We start from the raw sequence: 21,559 nt of genomic DNA, 5'->3' as shown, positions 1-21,559 counted from the left end.
GGGAAACCGGAGAACTGTCTGTCCAGGGGGGGAGGAGGGGGTCCCTTTAAGCACAGACCTCAGATATCCTCAGGCCCACACATTAAGACCTGACCTGGTGTGTCCTGCTGGAACTGGTTCCGGCCAGCCTTAACTCCGATTCAGAGTCCACTCAGTGTGGACACGCTATTTCGAAATAGCAAAACGCTAATTAGAACTGCATTTTGTGTGTAGATGTGTTCATTCGAATTAGCTTAATTCGAATTAACTATTTCGAATTAAGATCACTCGAATTAACGCTGTAGTGTAGACATACCCTAAATGTTTGCCAATCCCTGCCGTGCCCACTTTTAAGAAAGGGTACCCTCAGCTGTGTCCCATTTTACCCCTTCTCTCCAGTGAAGCCCCTGCCATTCCTACTGCGGAAGCTTCTCCTACCAGCTGGAACCTGATTTCCATGTTTATTGTTTCAGGAAATCTGTAGGCTCCGAGAACCTCTTAAAGTGGTCTCATGTCCCCTAACTGGATCTTGGCAATTTGGAAATTATAGAAAAGAGAGAGAATTCCATACTGTTTGCAAAGCTATCACGGCACCACACAGCTTCGAGTGAAGGCATGAAGGAGAGCCACAGGAAAGCAGGCAATGAACCTCTGTGCTTGTTAATGACATAGCTTAACAGAATCTTCCCCACCACTGCATGCAGGCTTCCCGTGAGCAGCTACCGCTGTCATTTACCTGCTTCGAGCTCGTAGATTATTTTCTCATTTGGCGCATTAAAATTCGGTGGCACTGCCTTCTCTGGAGACCCTGCAGAACGGAAAATAGAAAGCCCCCCAGGGTCCCAGCTGAAAACACAATGAGTCTTCATTAGGATTTAGAATTATTCCAGACTCTTATAGGAAGTAGTCACTTGCATACACTCTACCATCTGTGACTTCACACTAAGATCATACACTCCTCCTCCTTTGCACCCCCAGACGAGTGTACACGTTGAACCTCTCTAGTCTGGCACTCTCTGGTCTGGTAACATCAGTGGTCCGGCATGATTTGAGTTAGTCAGGTGTCCACTTATCATGGGTGTGGCCAAATTCTACGTGGTCCCATAAAGTTTGTTGACAGTCCCCAGTCCTGGCTCTCAGTGTTCTCTGTTGTTAGTTAGCTCTAATTTTCCCCTCGGTGTCTTCTAAGAGCTGGGTAAGCAGTGGCAGTGTTGGTCATGCTGCTCCCTTTGACCTCCCTTGGTCCAGCAAATTCTCTTGTTCAGCACTGGTCAGGTCCCGAGGGTGCCAGGCTAGAGAGATTTCACCTGTACCCATTTCCTGCTGCACTTGCTGAGAGCTGCATGCATGTTCCAAAGGACAGAAGCTGATCTAAGTAGAGGGTGGTCCCAGCCACATAACAGGGTGCCCAACCCAGATTTTTAAAAAATCCCAAATATAGGGCTGTCTGGTTAGTTACCTTGGGCCTTGCTGCAGTCTGGAGGAATCACATATCCCTCTAGACACTTAGGCTACATCTACACTGGCATGATTTTCCGAAAATCAGCCTCCCCTGGCGTGTGAAAAACGGAAAAGTTTTCCGTTAAAAGCATTTTCGGAAAAGCACGTCTAGATTGGCAAGATGCTTTTCCGCAAAAGCACTTTTTGCGGAAAAGCATCCGTGGCCAATCTAGACGCACTTTTCCACAAAAAAGTCCCGATCACCATTTTTGCGATCGGGGCTTTTTTTGCAGAAAACAGTACTGTGCTGTTTACACTGGCCCTTTTGCGCAAAAGTCTTTCGGAAAAAGACTTTTGCCCGAACGGGAGCAGCATAGTATTTCCGGAAAAGCACTGACAATCTTACATGAGATCGTCAGTGCTTTTCCGGAAATTCAAGCGACCTGTGTAGACAGCTGGCAAGTTTTTCCGGAAAAGCGGCTGATTTTCCAGAAAAACTTGCCAGTCTAGACACAGCCTTAGGCTGAACTGTAGGTATAGGCCAAGCGCACAGATCTTTTTTCTACTGCTGCTCTTAAAAACAGCAAAACACTGTTTTTCCCTGCCAGCAGTATTCTCTCCTGCCACACATTCAGTGAGCAGCTATGACCACAGCACACAATCATGCCCTAGGGTTTGCCAGTTTGCTGCCACTTAGACCAAGCATTCTCTATTACTTGCATACTACCACAATCATGGTGGCAACATTACTGGCAGCTCAGAAGAGACATCCTCTGTCCTGAAGATCCTGCAGTCTGAGCAGTTGAACAAACTAGTTCCTGGCCCTCACTCAGACTGCTTAGCTAGCTGAGGTGTGTCCCGAGCATTCACACGCAAGGGGAGGCTGACGCCAGCAAATCAAACTACACACCTGGCACGGCAGATTCATCAGTTCCTTTGCATCACAAGTCCCCTCCAGATCTTTTCATCTCTGTTGCTACAATTCTGCATGGTTTTATCCTCCTTACCTACTACCTCCATCCTGATGGTTCTGGTGAGGTTGAAGGTCCTTCCACTCTCCTTGTAGGTCACGATGCAAGTGTAGTTGCCATGGTATACCTCACGGACAATGCCAATGGACAAAATTGGGCCTTCAGGATATCGGTCGTGGAAGTTTTTCACCAAGACACAGTTCTAGAAGCAGACCAGCAAAATGCTAGGCTTTTGGAGCTAAAATGTAGAAACTTGTTTTAAATCCCCCCATACACATCTATAACCAGGGCTCGACAAATCAGTGAATCTACTCACCCGTGGCAAGTAGATTTCAGCCGGTCGCCCTGTTCACTGGTGGCGTGCGCATGCGCAATCCAGGTCTGGTGAGTAGATTTCGCCGCGGTTTGTCAAGCCCTGTCTATAGCTATGCTTGGAATAGGGATGTTAAAAGGCATTTAACATGGTAACCATGTAGCCGCTAAAATCTTAGCGGGCTCTGCAGTATACAGCTTAGCTTTATACTGTAGAGCCCGCAGCGAAGGGGCTGCCAGCCCCTGCAGGTCCTGCTCCCAGGAAGGAGGCTTCACTGCCCTGCCACAACAAAGTTGCCTCCCCAGGAACCAGCTGAGTTTGAGTTTAACCGACACCATTAAATGATTAGTGACACTTGAACATCCTTAGCTTGGGAAAAGCCCAGGAGGTGATGTTTGGATTCTGGTTACAGGCTAAGCTGTAGGTTCTAACCTAGCATCACAATCTCATGAGTCCAATACAACGAGGGGAACATTGCCCAAGCTGTATCTTGGTCCCCCCAATGGATTACTTTTCAGGAAAGACTAACGCGAGGATAAATAAAGGGACTAGAAGGAATTAGTCCTCCAGCTCCCATTGAACTATATGTCTAGCTCCTCTTCACCTCTCTTCCAAACCACGTGAGCTGTTGGGGCTGCCATTGAGGGGAAAACCAAGGGCATTTCTGTAGTCCAACTTCTTTTTTCCCCATGATAGGCACCGGTTCTGGAACAGCCTCCAGGCAAATCCCTCTTTACAGAAACAGCAGGTTCCCAGGGGGCCGCTCTGCCTCATGAAATAGGGAGATGAAGACAGAGTGCTGTTTACAACAGCTGCTCCAAAGAATCCACACTGCAGGACTAACCACACAGCGCATCTTCACACCGTAGGCAGTGCCAGCGCCAGCTGCTGTCTCCTGTTGTAAACTCTCTTAAACTCCTTGGGCCATTAGGGGTTTTTTTAGGCTGTGATTTTCAGATTTTCAAAAGCACTTAGTATCCAGAGTTTCTGCTAAAATAGATGGATCTGCTCTAGAAATTAGCCCATAAGTCAGGCGTTGGGAACATTTTTTGTATCGGGGGCTGCTGACTCACAGACAAATCAGTTAGGGACCGCACATTAGTGAGATGCAAAAACACTAGGAAGGGGGGGAAGGGGCTGGAGCACCAGCATGGATCCAGACAAGCCAAGGCCCTGATTTAGAGGATATAAACACCAAGGCTACGTCTAGACTGGCAGGATTTTCCGCAAATGCTTATAACAGAAAAGTTTTTCCATTAAAAGCATTTGCAGAAAAGAGTGTCTAGATTGGCACGGACGCTTTTCCGCAAAAGCACTTTTTGCGGAAAAGCGTCCGTGCCGATCTAGACGCGGTTTTGCACAAGAAAGCCCCGATCGCCATTTTCGCCATCAGGGCTTTTTTGCGCAAAACAGTTTTTAGCTGTCTACACTGGCCCTCATGCGCAAAAACATTTCCGGAAAAGAACTTTTGCCCAAACGGGAATGTCAAAGCATTTGCGCAAGAAGCACTGATTTCGGACAGTAGAACGTCAGTGCTTTTGCACAAAATCAAGCAGCCAGTGTAGACAGTTGGCAAGTTTTTGCGAAACTTGCCAGTCTAGACGAAGCCCAAGAAAGGAGAAGAATGATTTAGATCAATTACTAGGGGGTGTAATGGGATGAAACTACAAAGGAAAACCTCTGGCTGGAGATTAGGGGAAAAGTCCCATAATGAGAGCAATGGAGCTGTGGAATGATTTACAAGGAAAGTCATGGAATATAGTGGCAAGTAAAACCATAACCCTCTTTACACTTCCAATGCTTTTATCGCTGGAGTATTTGGGCACCAACAGAAATGCCTCAATAAAACTTTGTTTCCACCGCTCGCCTTTTATGCTAGGCTTCTTTCTCTCTATGCCAGCGAGTGCAGGTACTGTAGGGAATGGTCTTGAACGAGCAAGACATTGGAGTAGACAAGTCTAGTAGGCGTATTCCATCCCTAACTTCTCAGGTTGTAAAAGAGAAAGAGCTCTGAGCAATGCTGAGATGCCAGAAGATGCTATTCCTAGGAAAAAGAACAGCTTGCTGTTTGCAAAATGATATCAATGGGGCTTTTTGTTTCATTCTGCTAATTGATTATCAATATTGGAAGGTCAACAGATGCTACATATTAGTCATTAGGAAGCCCAAAATGAAGGGCTTTAGTTAGGCCAGAGACACTAATTCCCAAATGTCGTTAGTGACGGGCTGCACACCTACAGCACTGAACCTCAACACGCTGCACAAACATCAGGGCTGTGTCTAGACTGGCAAGTTTTTCCACAAAAGCAACTGCTTTTGTGGAAAAACTTGCCTGCTGTCTACACTGGCCGCTTGAATTTCCGCAAGAACACTGGCCTCCTACTGTCTGAAATCAGTGCTTCTTGCGGAAATACTATGCTGCTCCCGTTCAGGCAAAAGTCCTTTTGCACAAAGCTTTTGCGCGAAAGGGCCAGTGTAGACAGCTCAGATTTGTTTTGCGCAAAAAAGTCCCAATCGCGAAAATGGCGATCGGGGCTTTTTTGTGGAAAAGCATCCGTGCCAATCTAGACGCTCTTTTCCGCAAATGCGTTTAACGGAAAACTTTTCCGTTAAAAGCATTTGCAGAAAATCATGCCAGTCTAGACGTAGCCCAGCAGTTTTAGCCTCCTGGCTGACGTGGCTGCATCTCCACTGAGACTGCAAAGGGGATTCACGCCCCGCTGGATTGGCATGTAGACAAGCATAGTCCCCCATGTTTTTCCTGCTCTATCATCTAGCCCTGCATAGTGCAGAGCGGGATACTGCTCCACCTGTCCCTAGCCATGGCGAGTGGAATCCCGAAAACCTCAAACCAGACATCAGTTGTCAAAAGCGAGGCGCCTCCAGCTACACGCATCAGAAAGGGGTCACATTTTCAGTGGTGTCTCCAGTCAGGCCCCCCAAAAATCACGCGTCACTTGCCAGCCTTTTGACCTAATCGCAGTAATTCAGCCATAGAGGTCAAGGTGCTTTACCAAGGAGATCAGGAGCAACAGGGCTTAGGACATGAAAGAGGAAGCCAGACAGATCTCCTCTCAGTTGCTCTGGGGATGCTACACTGAGGCCAAGCCTACACTCATAAGCTATGTCTACACAACAGCGTTATTTCGTTATTCTGAAATACCGTAGCGTGCGTCCACACAGCAAGCCCGTTACTTTGAAATACATTTGAAATAACGAGCTTACTCTGACTCCTGTAACCCTCATTGTACGAGGAGTAAGAGAAGTTGTGGGGAAGAGTCCTCTACTCGGAATAACAGCTGTGCAGACAGGGAAGCATCAAACACCAACGGGCATTAAGCTTCTGGTTGATGATGACGACGAGACAGCGCCAAAAGTCAAAATAAGCTATTTCAACTTAAGCTACTCAATTAGTGTAGCTCAAGCTGCATAGCTTATTTTGAGCTTAGCCCTGCTGTGTAGACGTGCCCATTGGGAAATACTATGCTGCTCCCGTTCAGGCAAAAGTCCTTTTGCACAAAGCTTTTGCGCGAAAGGGCCAGTGTAGACAGCTCAGATTTGTTTTGCGCAAAAAAGTCCCAATCGCGAAAATGGCGATCGGGGCTTTTTTGTGGAAAAGCATCCGTGCCAATCTAGACGCTCTTTTCCGCAAATGCGTTTAACGGAAAACTTTTCCGTTAAAAGCATTTGCAGAAAATCATGCCAGTCTAGACGTAGCCCAGCAGTTTTAGCCTCCTGGCTGACGTGGCTGCATCTCCACTGAGACTGCAAAGGGGATTCACGCCCCGCTGGATTGGCATGTAGACAAGCATAGTCCCCCATGTTTTTCCTGCTCTATCATCTAGCCCTGCATAGTGCAGAGCGGGATACTGCTCCACCTGTCCCTAGCCATGGCGAGTGGAATCCCGAAAACCTCAAACCAGACATCAGTTGTCAAAAGCGAGGCGCCTCCAGCTACACGCATCAGAAAGGGGTCACATTTTCAGTGGTGTCTCCAGTCAGGCCCCCCAAAAATCACGCGTCACTTGCCAGCCTTTTGACCTAATCGCAGTAATTCAGCCATAGAGGTCAAGGTGCTTTACCAAGGAGATCAGGAGCAACAGGGCTTAGGACATGAAAGAGGAAGCCAGACAGATCTCCTCTCAGTTGCTCTGGGGATGCTACACTGAGGCCAAGCCTACACTCATAAGCTATGTCTACACAACAGCGTTATTTCGTTATTCTGAAATACCGTAGCGTGCGTCCACACAGCAAGCCCGTTACTTTGAAATACATTTGAAATAACGAGCTTACTCTGACTCCTGTAACCCTCATTGTACGAGGAGTAAGAGAAGTTGTGGGGAAGAGTCCTCTACTCGGAATAACAGCTGTGCAGACAGGGAAGCATCAAACACCAACGGGCATTAAGCTTCTGGTTGATGATGACGACGAGACAGCGCCAAAAGTCAAAATAAGCTATTTCAACTTAAGCTACTCAATTAGTGTAGCTCAAGCTGCATAGCTTATTTTGAGCTTAGCCCTGCTGTGTAGACGTGCCCATTGGGAACGTTGAAGCAAGATACGCAACTACAGCTACTTTACAGTTGGGGATACTGAGGCACGGGGTGGGTATGTGACCTGCCAACGTCATTCAGCACCCCAGAAATTGAACCAAGATCTCCAGAGCCCCACTCTACTGCCCTCTCCACTATGCCACCCTGAGGTTAAATTCTTCCTTGGTGGCCCCCGTCACGCGTCGCTGCTGGCAAGGGAAGTTTTACTGCCGACATCAAAGGGAGCGAGATTGTGGCAGCAACTCCACTCACTTCAGTGAAATTGCATCAGGGAGTTGGGGTAGAATTTGGCCTCCTGCTTCTTGTATGACAAGGGCTGAGCAGTTTGCAACTCACTGCCTGGCCAAAGCCACGGTCCAACTATTCCCTTTCTTACCCGGTACCAGTTGACAGTTGGCGTTATGCTGGGAGGATAAAAGCCATCGATATCGGGACAAACTATCTTCTCATTCGTGTACTCCAAATAGAGCAGTTGTTCGGTGGGTTTTATTGATTGGCTGACGCAAGAATTTTGGTCTTTTTGAACAACCTCCAGGGGAAAAGCCACCTTGCTGCAATAGGTCGTGTTTCTAAGGACAGAGGAGGAAAATGCGATTAGCAAAGTCTAGCTTATGTACATGGCACTGAATGAAATACAGTTAAAAGTCACAGTTTGGGTCATGGAAATCACAGCTCTGATGAGACAAACAGGCAGAATTTGCACGTAGGAAGAAAACTCCAGACAGTGACACTGAGACACACATAGCAGCCACATGGCGCATTAGAAGACTCTTTTCACCATGCAGATACAGCCTGTGAATTGCAGCACTGTTTGCCAATGTAATGAGAGCAAAAACGTCTAGAACATGAAAGGAAAACGGACAGATCATCTCTCAGTTGCTCTGGAGATGCTACATTCAGGCTAGATCTACACTCATAAGGAATGTCAAAGTGAGATACACAGCTCCAGCTACATTAATTACCTAGCTGGAATCGACCTACAGCGGGAGGTAAACTTTCTTTACTACTTGCAGAAGCAGGAGTACATGCCGTGGAAAGGGGGCACCTTCCGAGATCAATTCAGCGAGTCTTAACTCGACTCGATAAATCGAATTCTGGAAGATGATTGCAGCAGCAGCGATCTTCCGTTTAGTGTAGACATGGCCTCCTTTTCTCCTGCATTTGGCACTCTTTTTAATTCCCTGGAACTCTTTCTGAGTGTCAGGAAACTATGGCAGATGAGCAACCAGCAGCCATTTTGCCCTGCATCTGAAGCTTTCTCCACTCCCTGTTAGAGACTGCGCCTTACTGGAGAAGGCTGTGGATTTTGCCAGCATCCTCTGCATGGACTCTTGCAGCTAGCACTGAGAGGCATGTGCATTAACATCTCCAACGTGCTAAGCTTGATTCTAATATAAAGCGGCTTGGCACGAATAATTCTTGCCACTGTCACATTCTGTCAGCAATAATCCATATGTAAGTGGCCTTCCCCTGACTGTAAGCTATTAAGCTAGCGATTTTCTAGCTAGCGATATTAAGTTAACGGTTTTCTTGTTATATCGAAGGCATCTGAGTGCCCAAAGGTCTGACACCCACAGCCCGACTGCACTGCTTACCTGAGCATGCAGGTATAATTCCCAGTGTCATTGAGAAGAGCAGGCCGGAACCAAAGGGTGTCCTTTTCCTTACTGATCCGGTTGTCCGGGAGCCGGAAGTTGATTGGCTCCTCCAGGTACCGGTCCTGCCCAATCCTGTACCAAATCAGGGTTAAGCCTGCCGAGTGGGCCGTACTGTAGTTGTATTTTAAGAAGGCCTCGAAGAGCGGGCATTTGATCCTGGCTGGTTCCCCGTCGTAGATCTGGATTTGTTTCATAGTGTCCACTCCCCAGTCGTCACAGCGCTCTAGGGCCAGAAGAAAGAGACACCTTAGCTTTCATGTGGGCAGAAAAGAACAGCTGGACATATGCTTTTGGGGCACGCTCCTGCTCCCACTGAAGCCAACACATGTAGTGGCTATGCTGGCGAGAGCTGGCCCCTTACAGCGCTGTGCTAGAATGCCACTTCAGAGTACCAGGGTTCAGCAAACCTGGCATCTTCTTGGTGTGCTGACTTGTTGCCCCAGGACCAGTTGCTATTCTAGCCCAGGCAAGGTTGTCCGTGGTAGAGTGCAAGGAGCGGGCATGGGAGGAGGTCCAGCATACTTCATTGGGGAGGGTTCTCCAGTCCTAGGAAGCAGCATGGGAAAATGAACAGAGTTCTGAGATGCATTCCTGTGGCTACTCAAAGCAGGACGAAAGGGCGAGGGCTGGAAGACGCAGGAGCTGGGCTGGGAGGAGTAAACCCACATTCCTGTTCGTCAAGGAGAAAGGAGTAAACACATCACGGGCAAAAGGTGAATTATTCTTTAACGGGCATCTTCCCCCGTTCTCTCCCCCACCCGCCTTTGACTCAGCACGGTAGTTCCCCAGTAAAATGAACACAGAATGCAAATAACCCCAAAGCCACCGCACTGGCTAACCGCTGTGTTTTCTAATGCTCGGCTCGCCACGGGAGAGGAGTAGTGTGACAACACTTCCTGCATCAGGGGGCAGGCCCTGCACGCTTCCTCAGAGTTTGCGCACGCACAGCAAACCAGGATGGGTCTTGTGGGAGGGGTCAGGAGTGCAAAGCCTCCAAGGCGTGTTAACCCAGAAAACCAGAGTGAGTCACACAGCAAACGGATTGCAAGGCAGCAGGGCAGTCCGATCCCATGACACTGCACACCGGAGTGGATTTCCCACAGAGCCTCGCAGGTGAGCGGAGACAAGAGGAGCATTGCTAGACAGAAAACCAGGGTCCTCACTCCTCCTTCCTTTGGTCCAACCTGCTGCCTCTGGCTGCCTTCCCAGGACCAGCCCTTCCTGGCACACTCTTCCCCAGACGGACAGCAGAAAGTATTTTGGCCCACACCTGACATTTAAAAACAAACCAGGTGAAGTGCGGAGCTACCACAACCTAATGGGACAGACTCCACAGCCATTACACTAAGACTGGCTCACAGGACCAAGTGCTATGTCCATTTCAGAGCTGAACAATGTGGCCAATTCACAGAGAAATGTTTTCCAGGGAGATTTCAAAATGTAAAGGAAAACGGAATGGGCATGCCCTTGCAGGAGGGAATGTGAAAAGTTTTCTGGGAAGCATCATCCCTCATGGTTAACTGTTGGGAGCTGGAGAAGGCTGGGGCTTGCTCCAGCCTCCCCAGAGCACCCCTGTCCAAGGTGGGCCCGGATGTATTATCGGCAGGGAGCACTCCACCTGCCCTTTTAACCGGTTAACTGGCTAAGCATCGCATTTCATCAATTAACCAATTTCACAGGATTTTACATCCCTACCTTGTCGTGTGAGAAACCCAAACTAGCACCTCAGGACCTGACCGGTTCCAAACCAAACAATTTTCTGGACCACAGCGGGTCAATATTGACTAGCAGCATGACCAACACTGCCACCGCTTGCTGGGCTGTTAGAAGACATGGAGGGGTAAATTAGGGCTACATAACAGTGCAGCACGCTGAGAGCCAGGCCTGGGGGCTGATGTGCATTTAGATGAGGGGTATGAATGTAAGCATCATCCTTACTAAGGATGTTAAATATCACTAATTGCATTTTGCATCGGCTATTCAATTCGTCGATAGGGTGCCTCCACCTTTGAAGCGTAGCAACAGCCTTAGGGATAGTCGACTAGTCCTTCACGTCCCTAATCCTTACCAGGTGATGCTTACCAGTTTCAGTTAACCAGTGGTCTGGACAGGCTGGCACAGCCCCCAGCCCAACGCTTCATAGGGCTGGAGCAGCCACCGCTGACATCACGGGGCCACTCCAGCCGTGCAGGCCCCCTGCCCGCCCTGTTTAACTAGTTAACTGATTCATGAGTTTACATCCCTGATTTCGATTTACTAGAGTGGGTGCCTCCTGCCTGCAAGGCTGGGTTTTGCCTAGGTGGGCAAACAAGTGATGAGGTTTCTCGCACACGTAAAAGCCATTTCATCCTCGTCCGCGGGTCAGCGGCTGTGATCCCCATGCGGAGAATGCCCGTTGCTGCTGTGACTCTCCTGGTGCTGCGGCAGAACCACGCAGGCCCTGCTGGGTTCGCCAAGCTTGGGAGGCCAGTTGGAACATTTTCTCAGGATACAGGGGATTTAGTCTTGTTGGAGATTTGTTTGCATTCAGCCACGGTGCTCGTGCGGGCTCCCTGCTGTCCCCCTCTCCCTCTCCAACCTGGTAGGCTTCGTTAGAAGTTCAGAAGCTATTTGCTCTCCTCCACTGGGTGTGATGCCCTTGCTGGTGTTGGCAGCAGTCTCCACAGGAGACAAGGGCATTTTCTTCTTCCCTGGGCTTTTCAAGTCCCCGGATGTCCTGCAAATAGGGTTCCAGTCTAGATACTGACAAGATACCCCCCCCCCACCAGTGCCACACAGCCAGATCAGACTAGTGATACTAATGGGGGAATGAGGGTGTTGTGGGGCAGGAGAACCTGTCAGAACTCAGGGGCGATACTTCGCAGGCAGAGCTCCACCAAAGTCAGAGGAGCCACGTGGGCTAACATTAGCTCAGGCTCTGGCTTTCAGAAGCCAGGAACAAGCAGTTTCCAATCTCACATTTCGTCAGCTATCCACACCCACAGCACTGAACTGAGACTCCGGAAGCCCGGCTTCCGTTCATGGCTCTGCTGCGGGAGCATCCACCAATCACTTCCCTGCTCTGTGCCTCAGTTTCCCCACATAGGGCAGGCCTTTAAAATACTCCTTTCCTCCCGTAAAATGGGCTACATTACAGATACACCAAGCCCAGAGCTTTCATCCCAACTTCCTCAAACGTATGTGGTTCAAAGGAAATGCGTCCGGTTCGAAGCCCTTGCCAGTTCTATTTTTCAAAACTCCTAACCAATGATATTCTGCCACTCTGACTCACTCCCAGGGCTGCCCATCACTGGTTACAAATCTCAGAGACACAATTACAAAGAGCTTATTACATAACAAACCTTCTGTCCTGCTGGCATCTGTTACCACACTATTTGCCAAATAGATGCCTCCTTTTTAATTGTCTCGAATCCTTGGAAAGTTGCCGTCCCTGCGATAACAGCAGGCTGTGAGCCAGTGATGCTGGCGTTTCTTAATGGATATGCAGATGAGTGCCTGATTCTGCACCAGCAGACACCAGAGTGAGCTTCCTCCGGCACACCCATTTCAGCAGCAATGCTCTAACACACTGGTTTTCACCCTGTCGTCCACAGAGCCCTGGGTGTCCCCAGACTACGGTTAAGATTTCTGACAGGTTTCCCATTCCATTCAGAATTTTTTGGGGGATCCAGAAAAGAAAAAAGTTTGAAAATCACTGATCTCTTATCATCTTAGCTGCTTCCTTCCATCGTTAGCTGCCGCTGCGTCATTATCTTAAGCAGAGCTGGTTTGACTCAGCCTCCGCAATACACTGAGCAGGAAGGGGAGAGTCACATTTAGCTTGAAAAGGAATCAGCCATAGCGTGGCAAGAAAAGTTGGTCCCAAAAGGCAATTAAAAATAAAGCAGGAATGACTGAAAAATCCCCCACCCTCTCCGCCAAGCCAAGATCACAGGGGCTGGCGTGTCAATTACAGAGGAAGAGAAAAAGGCAGACTGAAGACAGTAGCTCACGCCAGCAGCTCACACAGAAAGCAGGAGCTGTGTAAGATGTTCCATTCCTATTGATTGTGTCTTAGGATTCTAACGCCCTGCACGTGTTCCAGCCCAAGGCCATGCCACGGTTGTGCCTGCTAAGTATTGGCACATGGGAGAGTCTACCCAGCACATCCCCACGCTGCACGATCACGCCGTCTCTCTAGAGGTGTCGCTGCACCCAGTAGAGTCACCCGTAGGAGTGGGGAATGGCAGAGCAGACATGACGGTCAGGAAGGAATTTTCCTCCAGGGTAGATTGGCAGAGGCCCTGGAGGTTTTTCGCCTTCCTCTGTAGCATGGGGCACGGGTCACTTGCGGGAGAATTCTCTGCATCTTGGGGTCTTTAAACCATTGTTTGAGGACTTCAATATCTGAGATATAGGTGAGAGGATTATTCTAGCAGTGGGTGGGTGAGATTCTGTGCCCTGCGTTGTGCAGGGGGTCAGACTAGATGATCAGAATGATCCCTTCTGACCTTAAAGTCTATGAGTCTATGAGCCATGACACTCTTGCCCTGCGCAGGATAAAGCAACGGGTTAATCCAAAGCCCACGGAGTTGACTCCAGCATCCTTGGAATCTAGCCCAACTCCTAGCCGGATGCTAGTGTTTGCTCCTGCTGTCTCCAGCAAGCAATTTGTGAAAGTGCTCAGGTTGAAACAGCCTCTGACAGTGAACCAAGGAGTCTCTAGTCTTCCTAGTTCCCTTCAGCAGTAATTCTGAAAGCTATTGTCACCCAAACCTCTACCCTTCACCAAGGCTTGCAAGCCCTTGAAGAAAACGAAGGCAACCCAGGAAGCGGAGAGATATAAATGGAACTTGCAGTAAAATCAGAGTCAAATCCATGAAACTGATGAGGAACAAATGAGGGCAAGTTGTATTCAAAAGAGCCGCGATTATACAGTTCAGAATAGAGATGTGAAAGTCTAGCCATGTATGCGGTTAATTGATGAGCCTGGACTCATCAGTTAATATTCAGGGTTACACACAAGTTCCCAGTACATGTGGGGAACCAGCTTAAAAACCGGCTCCGCATGCGCACCACCTCCTTGGGAGCTGACTCCCGCCCCTCCTGTAACCGTGTAATCCTGGAATTTCTCAGCAGTTGCTTGGTTACTTAATTCCACGCATTTTAACATCCTTAGTTCGGAATGAGTTAGGATGTCTGCACCTGGCCAGAGTCTGATCTCACTTGAACCCATGTCAATCCAAGTAACTCCACTGGCCTCAGACTAGTTACTCCAGATTTACACCAATGAATGGAGACTAGAATTTGGCCCGCAGTAGATCATGCTTCCATCCATGGATACCAAAGTGGGACCCTTTTTACAGGGTATGTCTACACTAGCCCCCTGGTTCGAACTAGGGTGGCTACTGTAGGCATTCAAAGTTGCAAATGAAGCCCGGGATTTAAATATCCCAGGCTTTATTTGCATCTTCCCATTTGGGCGCCATTTTTAAATGCCACTAGTCCGGACTAACTGCCCGGGGCTACACGCGGCAGGGACCTGGTAGTTCGAATTAAAGCCCTAATTCAAACTACAGTAGACTTCCGATAATCCGGAACCTATGGGACCTAGGTGGTGCCGGATTATCAGGTATGCCGGACTATCAGGAGGTACTATAACCTGGTTATATATATACTGTATACATTATATACTGTATATAAAGTATATTTAACCCTTTTTATTGTACATACTGTATACAGTACACTGTAATGTTTTAGTTTTTTTAAGCCTTTTTTACCCTTTTTGCTCAGTTCAGCTGCTGCCGCTGTTACCTTGTGACTCATTTTTTGCTGAAGCTCACTCACTAGGCTCTTGCCATTTTGATGCCGGACTATCAGGAGTGCCGGACTATTGGATGCCGGACTATTCGAGTTTTATTGTACCTGTTATTCCTCCTGCAAGGAATGCCTACATTAGCCTCCCTAGTTCGAACTAGGGGGCTAGTGTAGACATACCCATAGAGGTTAACTCCCTTTCAAGATGGAGTCTGGAGAGCTAAGAATTCTCAACCCCTTTCCACAGTAGGCCCAAGAAGGGCACCCAACAATTGAAACACTAAAACGAATGGAAATTTCTTTGAAAATGTGGGTTTAAATGTCCTGCCTGAGGGCACAGAGCAAATCCAGGGCAGAGCTGAGCACAGACACAGCAGTCCTGCCTGGCTCCTGGTCCCAGGTGCTAATCATACTTCCTGGATCTTTTAGCACCTGCTTCTTATGTCCTCATCTTAGCACAAGCCCTCACAAAACCCAGCGACTCCTGAGGTGGTAACAGCTTGGAAGCAGAAAATCCCGATACCGTAGGGAATCGGGGTTTGCTCCCTGGCTGAGGCTTCCCAGATCCGTCCCTGCATGTGGCGGCATGACGTGCAACGTTGAGGCTTCGTGGCATGTTGCCAGGGAGCGGCACCTTCCATGCCATGGAAGGGGAGACGTTCTATATCGGAGACAGGGCAGTTCAGATTCCACCCGAGAAATGTTGGGCTGGGTAGAACTGGCCTTCTTTCCCTGCCAGGAGCATGGATCTCTCAGAGCCCAGCAGAGCCAGTACACCTCCACTGGGCAAGGAGGGGGCCTGATTTAGTGATTTCCAAAGTCTTATCCAAGCAGAGGCTGCTAACAAGGCCCATGCCCACCAGGGACATGCTGAGCCACCACCGGTGGCCTGGACTTTTCATTCCTTAATGTGCTTCCTGTAATAAAGCTAATGCCTGTTCCCCCCTTTCCGTTTTCCTTCTGCAAATCACAACCTCTCTCCTCCGCCTGGGGCCAATACAGAATAAAGACACAATTTCCCTTTTCACGAGCAGCCCAGCCGAATGCAAGCCAGATGGCCTGTGAGGATTACAACATATTTCCTGCTTGGAACGTGACTCAGTGAGGCTGGCATGCGAACTTGGCCCATTCAAGAAGAGCCATTCTCAGAAGCCATGGCTGAGACATGAGTCAGAATTCAAGGGCCGGAGGCTGATGTTCCGGATCCAAGGAGGAAGGAAAGATTCTCGGGTTCAATTCCAGGCCCTGCCTGCCTCACTACGGGGCCTTAGGCAAGTCACCCCTCTGCCCCCTTGCAGAGCCTCTGTTTTACGAGCTGTAAAATGGGGTCATACTAGTGACCAGAGTGTTATGTAGCTTGTGTTTTGCAAAGCTCTTTCAGACACCCAGAGGGAGGCTACTATAGCTAGTTAGGCAGTATCTCGTGCTCTTAATGCAGCAGCAGAGCACCTCTCCAGTAACTACAAAGAACGAATCTGTTAATCCATTTCACTGCAGTATTTTTAATTGTGCCCATTGCATCCAGGAATACATAACGACGTATCCATCCCTGCTGAATGTAAAGGCCCAGAGAGGAGTTTGTGCTTCCCAGCCCGAGCTGGAAGAGTGGAAGCGAACACCCTGCATGCCATTTCCCAAAACAAACTTACCTGAGCCGTTGCTGAGCGTGGCCATGCAGAGACAGAAAGCAACCAGCAGGAGGCAGCGCAGCTCCATCCTGTCAACATAAACACAGGCAAAACAGGTTCTAGTTATTTCTAAACTTCTCACTGAAGGGAAGTTTTGTCCTTTGTACATTTTGTTCTGGCACCTTCCAGCCCCTCCAAATTGGATTTTGTTAAAGCTTACATAGAGACACCCTGGGAGCAAGAGGCTCCTAAGCCCAAAAGTCCACAGTGAAAGTGGAAGGCAAGCCTCACGTTCAAGCATTCCTGCTCAGCCTAACCTTCGGGGGTAGCACATCTGCACAAATACCATGGGCATCTGCCAACTGCAAGCCTCCAGCGCGGAAAGGAAGAGAATGCTTGAGTTTCGGCTCCAAAGGCACCATGCTGCACCTCCTTGGGCAAATCACTCAGCACAGTTGTCACAGCGCAACCTGACTCTGCTGCAGTACAGTTGCATAAAGCGTTAGCCTAATGATGCTGAGTCACAAAGGTATTTTACAATCTGACGGTGCAAACTCTGCACATTAGGGATGTAAGCGACTAGTCGATAAGCAAAAGCTTATTGGATAGTTGACTAGTCCCTCAACTAGTCGCTTCTCCCCCCTTGCTGCCTCCATCAGAGGCAGCAGGGTGGAGGAGTAGGTTAAAAGCTGGTTTTCCCCCAGCATCATCTCTACGAGGGGCAAGAGGAGCCACGGGGGTAGCGGGGACCAAGCACGAGCCAAGAAACAGCTGATTCCCAGCTCATACCCAGTCCCAGATGCTGCGCCTCTGCTTTTTAAGACCCTGCCAGTTCTTAATAGATTTAAAAATCAGAAATGCAGCAGGGGAAACCCGGCACGAGCCCGGACAGCTGAAGCCCGGCTTGCACCGGGTCCATCTTGCTGCACTCCAGCCTTTTTACATTTAAGGCTGGTGCACAGCCCAGGGACCCAGCAGAAGCTGGGACTCAGCTGGCCGGACTTGCGCCAGGTCCCCCTTGCTGGCTCTTAATACATTTAGAAGGCAGAGACTAGTCGATTAGTTGATTCAACTAAATGTAACATCCCTACTGCACATCAGCGGCAAAGAGAGCAAAAAAGGGTCAATTTGACACCCTGCAAATAGCTCCTCCAGCTCGAGCGGGCAGGTGGCCTCGCAATGAGGCTCAGGTCACACGGAGACTGCAAGAGCTTTCAGTCAAATCCAGGTTTGAACTGGTGACCTATAAATAGTCACAGGCCCCCTAGGCCAGGACCTAACATCTCAGTCAAGTCACTGCAGATGTTTTGAAATCATCTCCGCCACTGAGGCTAAAACCCAAGTCTCCTGATTCCCAGCCCTGTGCTCTATGTGGTGCAATGCATTTTGGGTGCCAGGCATGGAAATGCAACCAGCACATGTGTCTGACACTGGCATTCTGCTCTCACAACTCTTGATTGTTTAACAGCAACATTCCCTGCGTCTCAAGGCCTTCCCTGCAGGTTATTGAGCTGACATTTAGTAACCATGCTACCTAATGGGACTGAAGCCTTCATTCGATGTTCCCCGGTGCCATGAGATTAGTGTTCCCTGTGTGCCATGCGCTTGTGCTGCTGCTCGGGAGAGAGTCAAAAGAAACACAGCTGATTAGCAGAGTGCCCGCAGCTAGGTTTGTTTCTATTGGCCGTGCACACCTGCACATGCTGTGGTGCAAACAGAAAAATTGATTCCACACAGCGATGGAAACGCTGCATGAAAGCACGACGGCAGGCAGACAACTGAATTGGCTAAGGCAAACCTGATTAACGAATTTGCCCTTTTACCCACTGGTGCAGGCAGTTCCCTCTTGTCAGTGAGCCCGGAGCCCGACGGCAACAAAACGCAGCCCTCAGTGTGTAATCAAAGACCCTGCAAACCAGGCCAAGGGTTTAAAAGTCCAACTTCAGGCACCCACGCTTGAAATGATTTGTAACGATGCTTCCTACTGCTGGGCCAGCCTCTCCTGGCGGCCGAGGGACATAGGCGAGAATCCCGCGAGTCCCCAGCCAAGGGCAGTAGGCAGGTGCCGGGCTGTGGAGGCAAAGCTTAGCCACGACAGGCCTGAATGGCTGGTCCGAGAAGAGAGCAATGCAGTAGCCTAGCCTGTCACTGCCTTTCACACAGTGCCCAATGAGCAGCCCCATCAAAATGCAGCACCGTCCAGGGACCCTCATCTCAGCAAAGAGCCCTTACGCAGCCCCTTTCACGTGTGTTAAGGAGACACAGTTTGGGGCTTTTGGAAAGAGAAATCCTCACCCACCACTTCTTCATCTGCCCCAGGGACATGCCCTGCTTCCTCCCGGCTTCCCCAAAGTACCCTGCCTTCCCGGCCTGCTGCTGCTTCTCAGACTTCTGACTGTGGACTAAGGGAAGAGGAGGGAGGCCCGTGGGGGTCAGTCACACCAGAAGGGGACTAGCAAGGAGCCAGCGTGGAGCCTGAACTAGATAGGATAATGGGGCAAGGAGTACAAGGTTGTTGCCCTTTGGAGAGGAGTTTCTGAGTCTCAGGAGGTGTTGTTGGGAAGGTAGGACTGGGCTTGTCTTGCTCAGAGAAAGGCCAAGGAGGGAGATGGGGAAGAACAGTTCTCCATTGCCAGACCCTCCTGAAAACCAGCAAAGATCCACAGATTGTAAGCCCAGAATGGGCCGTTGTGATCAGCTAGCTGACCTCCTGCAGAACACGAGCCAGAGAATGTCAGCTGGCTATTTCTGCCTCCAGTCCATAGCTTGTGGTTGAGCTACAGCATGTTTATTTTAGAAAGGCCGTCCACTGCCACGTAATGGAAACTCACCACACCCCGTAGTTCTCCTTTGGGAGGTAGATTGTCCCAAAGTTAATTACCTTACTGTTAAAAAGCAGGCACTTTATCCCGAGCCTGAAATGATCTTTCTAACTTCCAGTTCTCGGATCCCGCACGGCCTCCGTCGGCGAGAGCCTTCTGCTCTCCAGAAACTCCCCCCAGAGCTCCAAGATCAATCACCTCTTCATCTTCTCTTATTAAACAGACTGAGCTTGCTACCCCTCTTTCGGGAAGGCAGGTTTGTATTGAATACGTGTGGGCAGAGATGGTCTCTAGCCAGTCCTGGGAGGCATTGCAAATACTCCTGACAAATGGGATCCGTCTCTCATTTCTTACTGGCTGTCTCCAAACATGCAGGGAGCCTGTCCCTGCTGGCAGGTCCCCAGAGTCTGAGAATTAGAGATCAGCAGAAACCTGAAAATCCAGCCATTTGCGTTTGTTTTTCATGAGCGATTGTCTTCCTCTGGGAACCAGTTACCAAGTCTCAATAGCAATGAAGAGTTCAGGTCTTGTGGCCGTTCTGTCACCCAAAGGGAAATGCTGTACAACGGCTAAACCCTGCATTACTGCTGCCCCATAAACACCTCCCTGCGTCACTCAGAACAACTCCGGGCTAAAACACAACACACCAAACTCTACAGCCCACCCGCCTCCCTCATGGACAAGAAACCAGCGGTTAGGCTGGCCAGAGGTAGGAGAGAGAGAGGCTCTGACTGCTCAGCTGGGAACAAAGCTGCTAATGTAACCTACACACCTAGGCTATGTCTACACTCGCGGCTTCTTGCGCGAGTAATATGCAAATGAGGCTAAGCGTGGAATATTGCCGAGCCTCATTTGCATACCTAATGAGCCACCATTTTTTTCAGAAGAGGCTCTTGCGCAAGAAGGAGCGTCTACACTGCCCCTCCTTGCACAAGCAAAACCCTCTTGCGCAACGCCGTTCTTCCTGAAAAGTAATAGGTGTAACGGCGTTGCACGCTTAGCCTCATTTGCATATGACTCGCGCAAAAAGCCAGGAGTGTAGACATAGCCCTAGTATGGTTCACTGTCCCATGCAGTGGCACATAGGCCACAGCAACAGCTAAGAACAAAAGACCTGTACAGCAGGGGCTGAGAGCCTGCTGGCTTTTAGCTCAGAGGGTAGAGGGTCCTATACTACACGCCAGAGGTTCCAGGTTCAAATCTGTCTGGTGGTGTTTGCACTAGCACCAGGTGCTGAAGCTGGGAAAAATGATACATTTATTCAGAACTGGAAGTAGAGTTCTCGTGCTGCATGGCTGCTGTCGGATCAGGGGATGACTTCACAGCAGCTTGTGCTTTCTCTGGTGTCTGAAGCATCCACTCTGTGAGCAGCAAGGTCTCCCTTGTTTTCTCATCAAAATAAAGCCACAAATGAGCCTTCTCCTCTACTTTGCTTTGAACCCACCAGTGCCACATTTAAGCAAACCAGGCCAGAGGCAGCCTACGGGTAAGCAGACGCAGTCAATGGCTCCAGGGGAGTTTCTCCAGCTGACCGCGGGACGGAGTTTGGCCCACTGCAGTCAGCTGGGATGCTCTACTGTCACCCAATGAGACATGAATTCAGCCATAAACTCAAACAGGGTCTTTCTTGCTTCCTTTAGCTGTGCAGGTAGGGACTTGCTCACCCAAACAGCCCCATTCAAGCCACTGGGACTCTGCTCCCAGGAGCACCGTGGGAAAAAATATAATGAAAAAAATGGCCCCAATTATTTTTTTCTAAGTATAAAATCCAGTATTTTGTCAGCTTCCTTCCCATGGTATGCTCCGGAGCAGCGCAGTTTGGTTTATTTGTGGTTCATTCCAGAATCTCCGGAGATCTTATCACTGGAGAGAGGCAGACACAGAGCGGGTCAAATTACAGTGACTTCTCATCCGCCTGGACTGCTCCCCCACCCCCTCTTAAACCAAGTCCAAAGGAACGCACAGCGTGATAGAGGGAGTCCCTCTGCAGGGCACACACAGAAGTAAGAGGCGGGTCCCCAGAAAAGCCCAGTCTTAGCAGGCACCTGCTGCTTACGAGAATAGCTCCACGAATTCAAGAGGATGCTACTCCATTTTCTGTACATGCCCCGTTACCTGGCGTGCTCATGCACTACCCAGAACCCCTCGTTGCTATACAAGGAATCAAACACCAGGGCAAAAAATACGCAAGGGAGATGCTGTCCAGAGTAACTCCAGCCACGTTCTTTCCAAAGATCCTGCGCCCAATCGAAAGGAGAACCAGGCTGCATCTTCCAAAGCCGCCTCTGTCCTGGAGTCCCCAGAGACGTGACAGGTTGTTACTTTCCCCGGAGAAGCCACACTACTGCACGTGGAAGGACAGCTTCCCGCAAAGACTTCCCACGAAATGCAGGACTCCT

The 21,559-nt window shown here is 49.5% G+C and overlaps 1 protein-coding gene across 2 annotated transcripts in view; it reads right to left on the bottom strand.

The window, feature by feature from the left end:
- Positions 1-21,559, bottom strand: part of IL1RAP (interleukin 1 receptor accessory protein) — a 51,152-nt gene that overhangs the window by 17,333 nt on the left and 12,260 nt on the right. Inside the window, exons 2-7 of one of the 2 annotated variants that reach the window (XM_075938269.1) lie at positions 16,360-16,427; positions 9,322-9,460; positions 8,852-9,137; positions 7,633-7,825; positions 2,427-2,592; positions 716-787 (exon numbers count right to left, since the gene is read on the bottom strand). In XM_075938269.1, the coding sequence (XP_075794384.1) occupies positions 716-787; positions 2,427-2,592; positions 7,633-7,825; positions 8,852-9,137; positions 9,322-9,328 (724 nt within the window). In that variant the 5' untranslated portion in view covers positions 9,329-9,460; positions 16,360-16,427. The remainder of the gene's footprint in view (positions 1-715; positions 788-2,426; positions 2,593-7,632; positions 7,826-8,851; positions 9,138-9,321; positions 9,461-16,359; positions 16,428-21,559) is intronic. The other variant, XM_075938268.1, reaches the window with a different exon arrangement.

Source organism: Pelodiscus sinensis, chromosome 10 (assembly GCF_049634645.1).
Source record: "Pelodiscus sinensis isolate JC-2024 chromosome 10, ASM4963464v1, whole genome shotgun sequence".
NCBI classification, from domain to species: Eukaryota; Metazoa; Chordata; order Testudines; family Trionychidae; genus Pelodiscus; species Pelodiscus sinensis.
The sequence above is the reverse complement of the archived record's forward strand: the minus strand, read 5'-3'. Positions and strand labels throughout refer to the sequence as shown.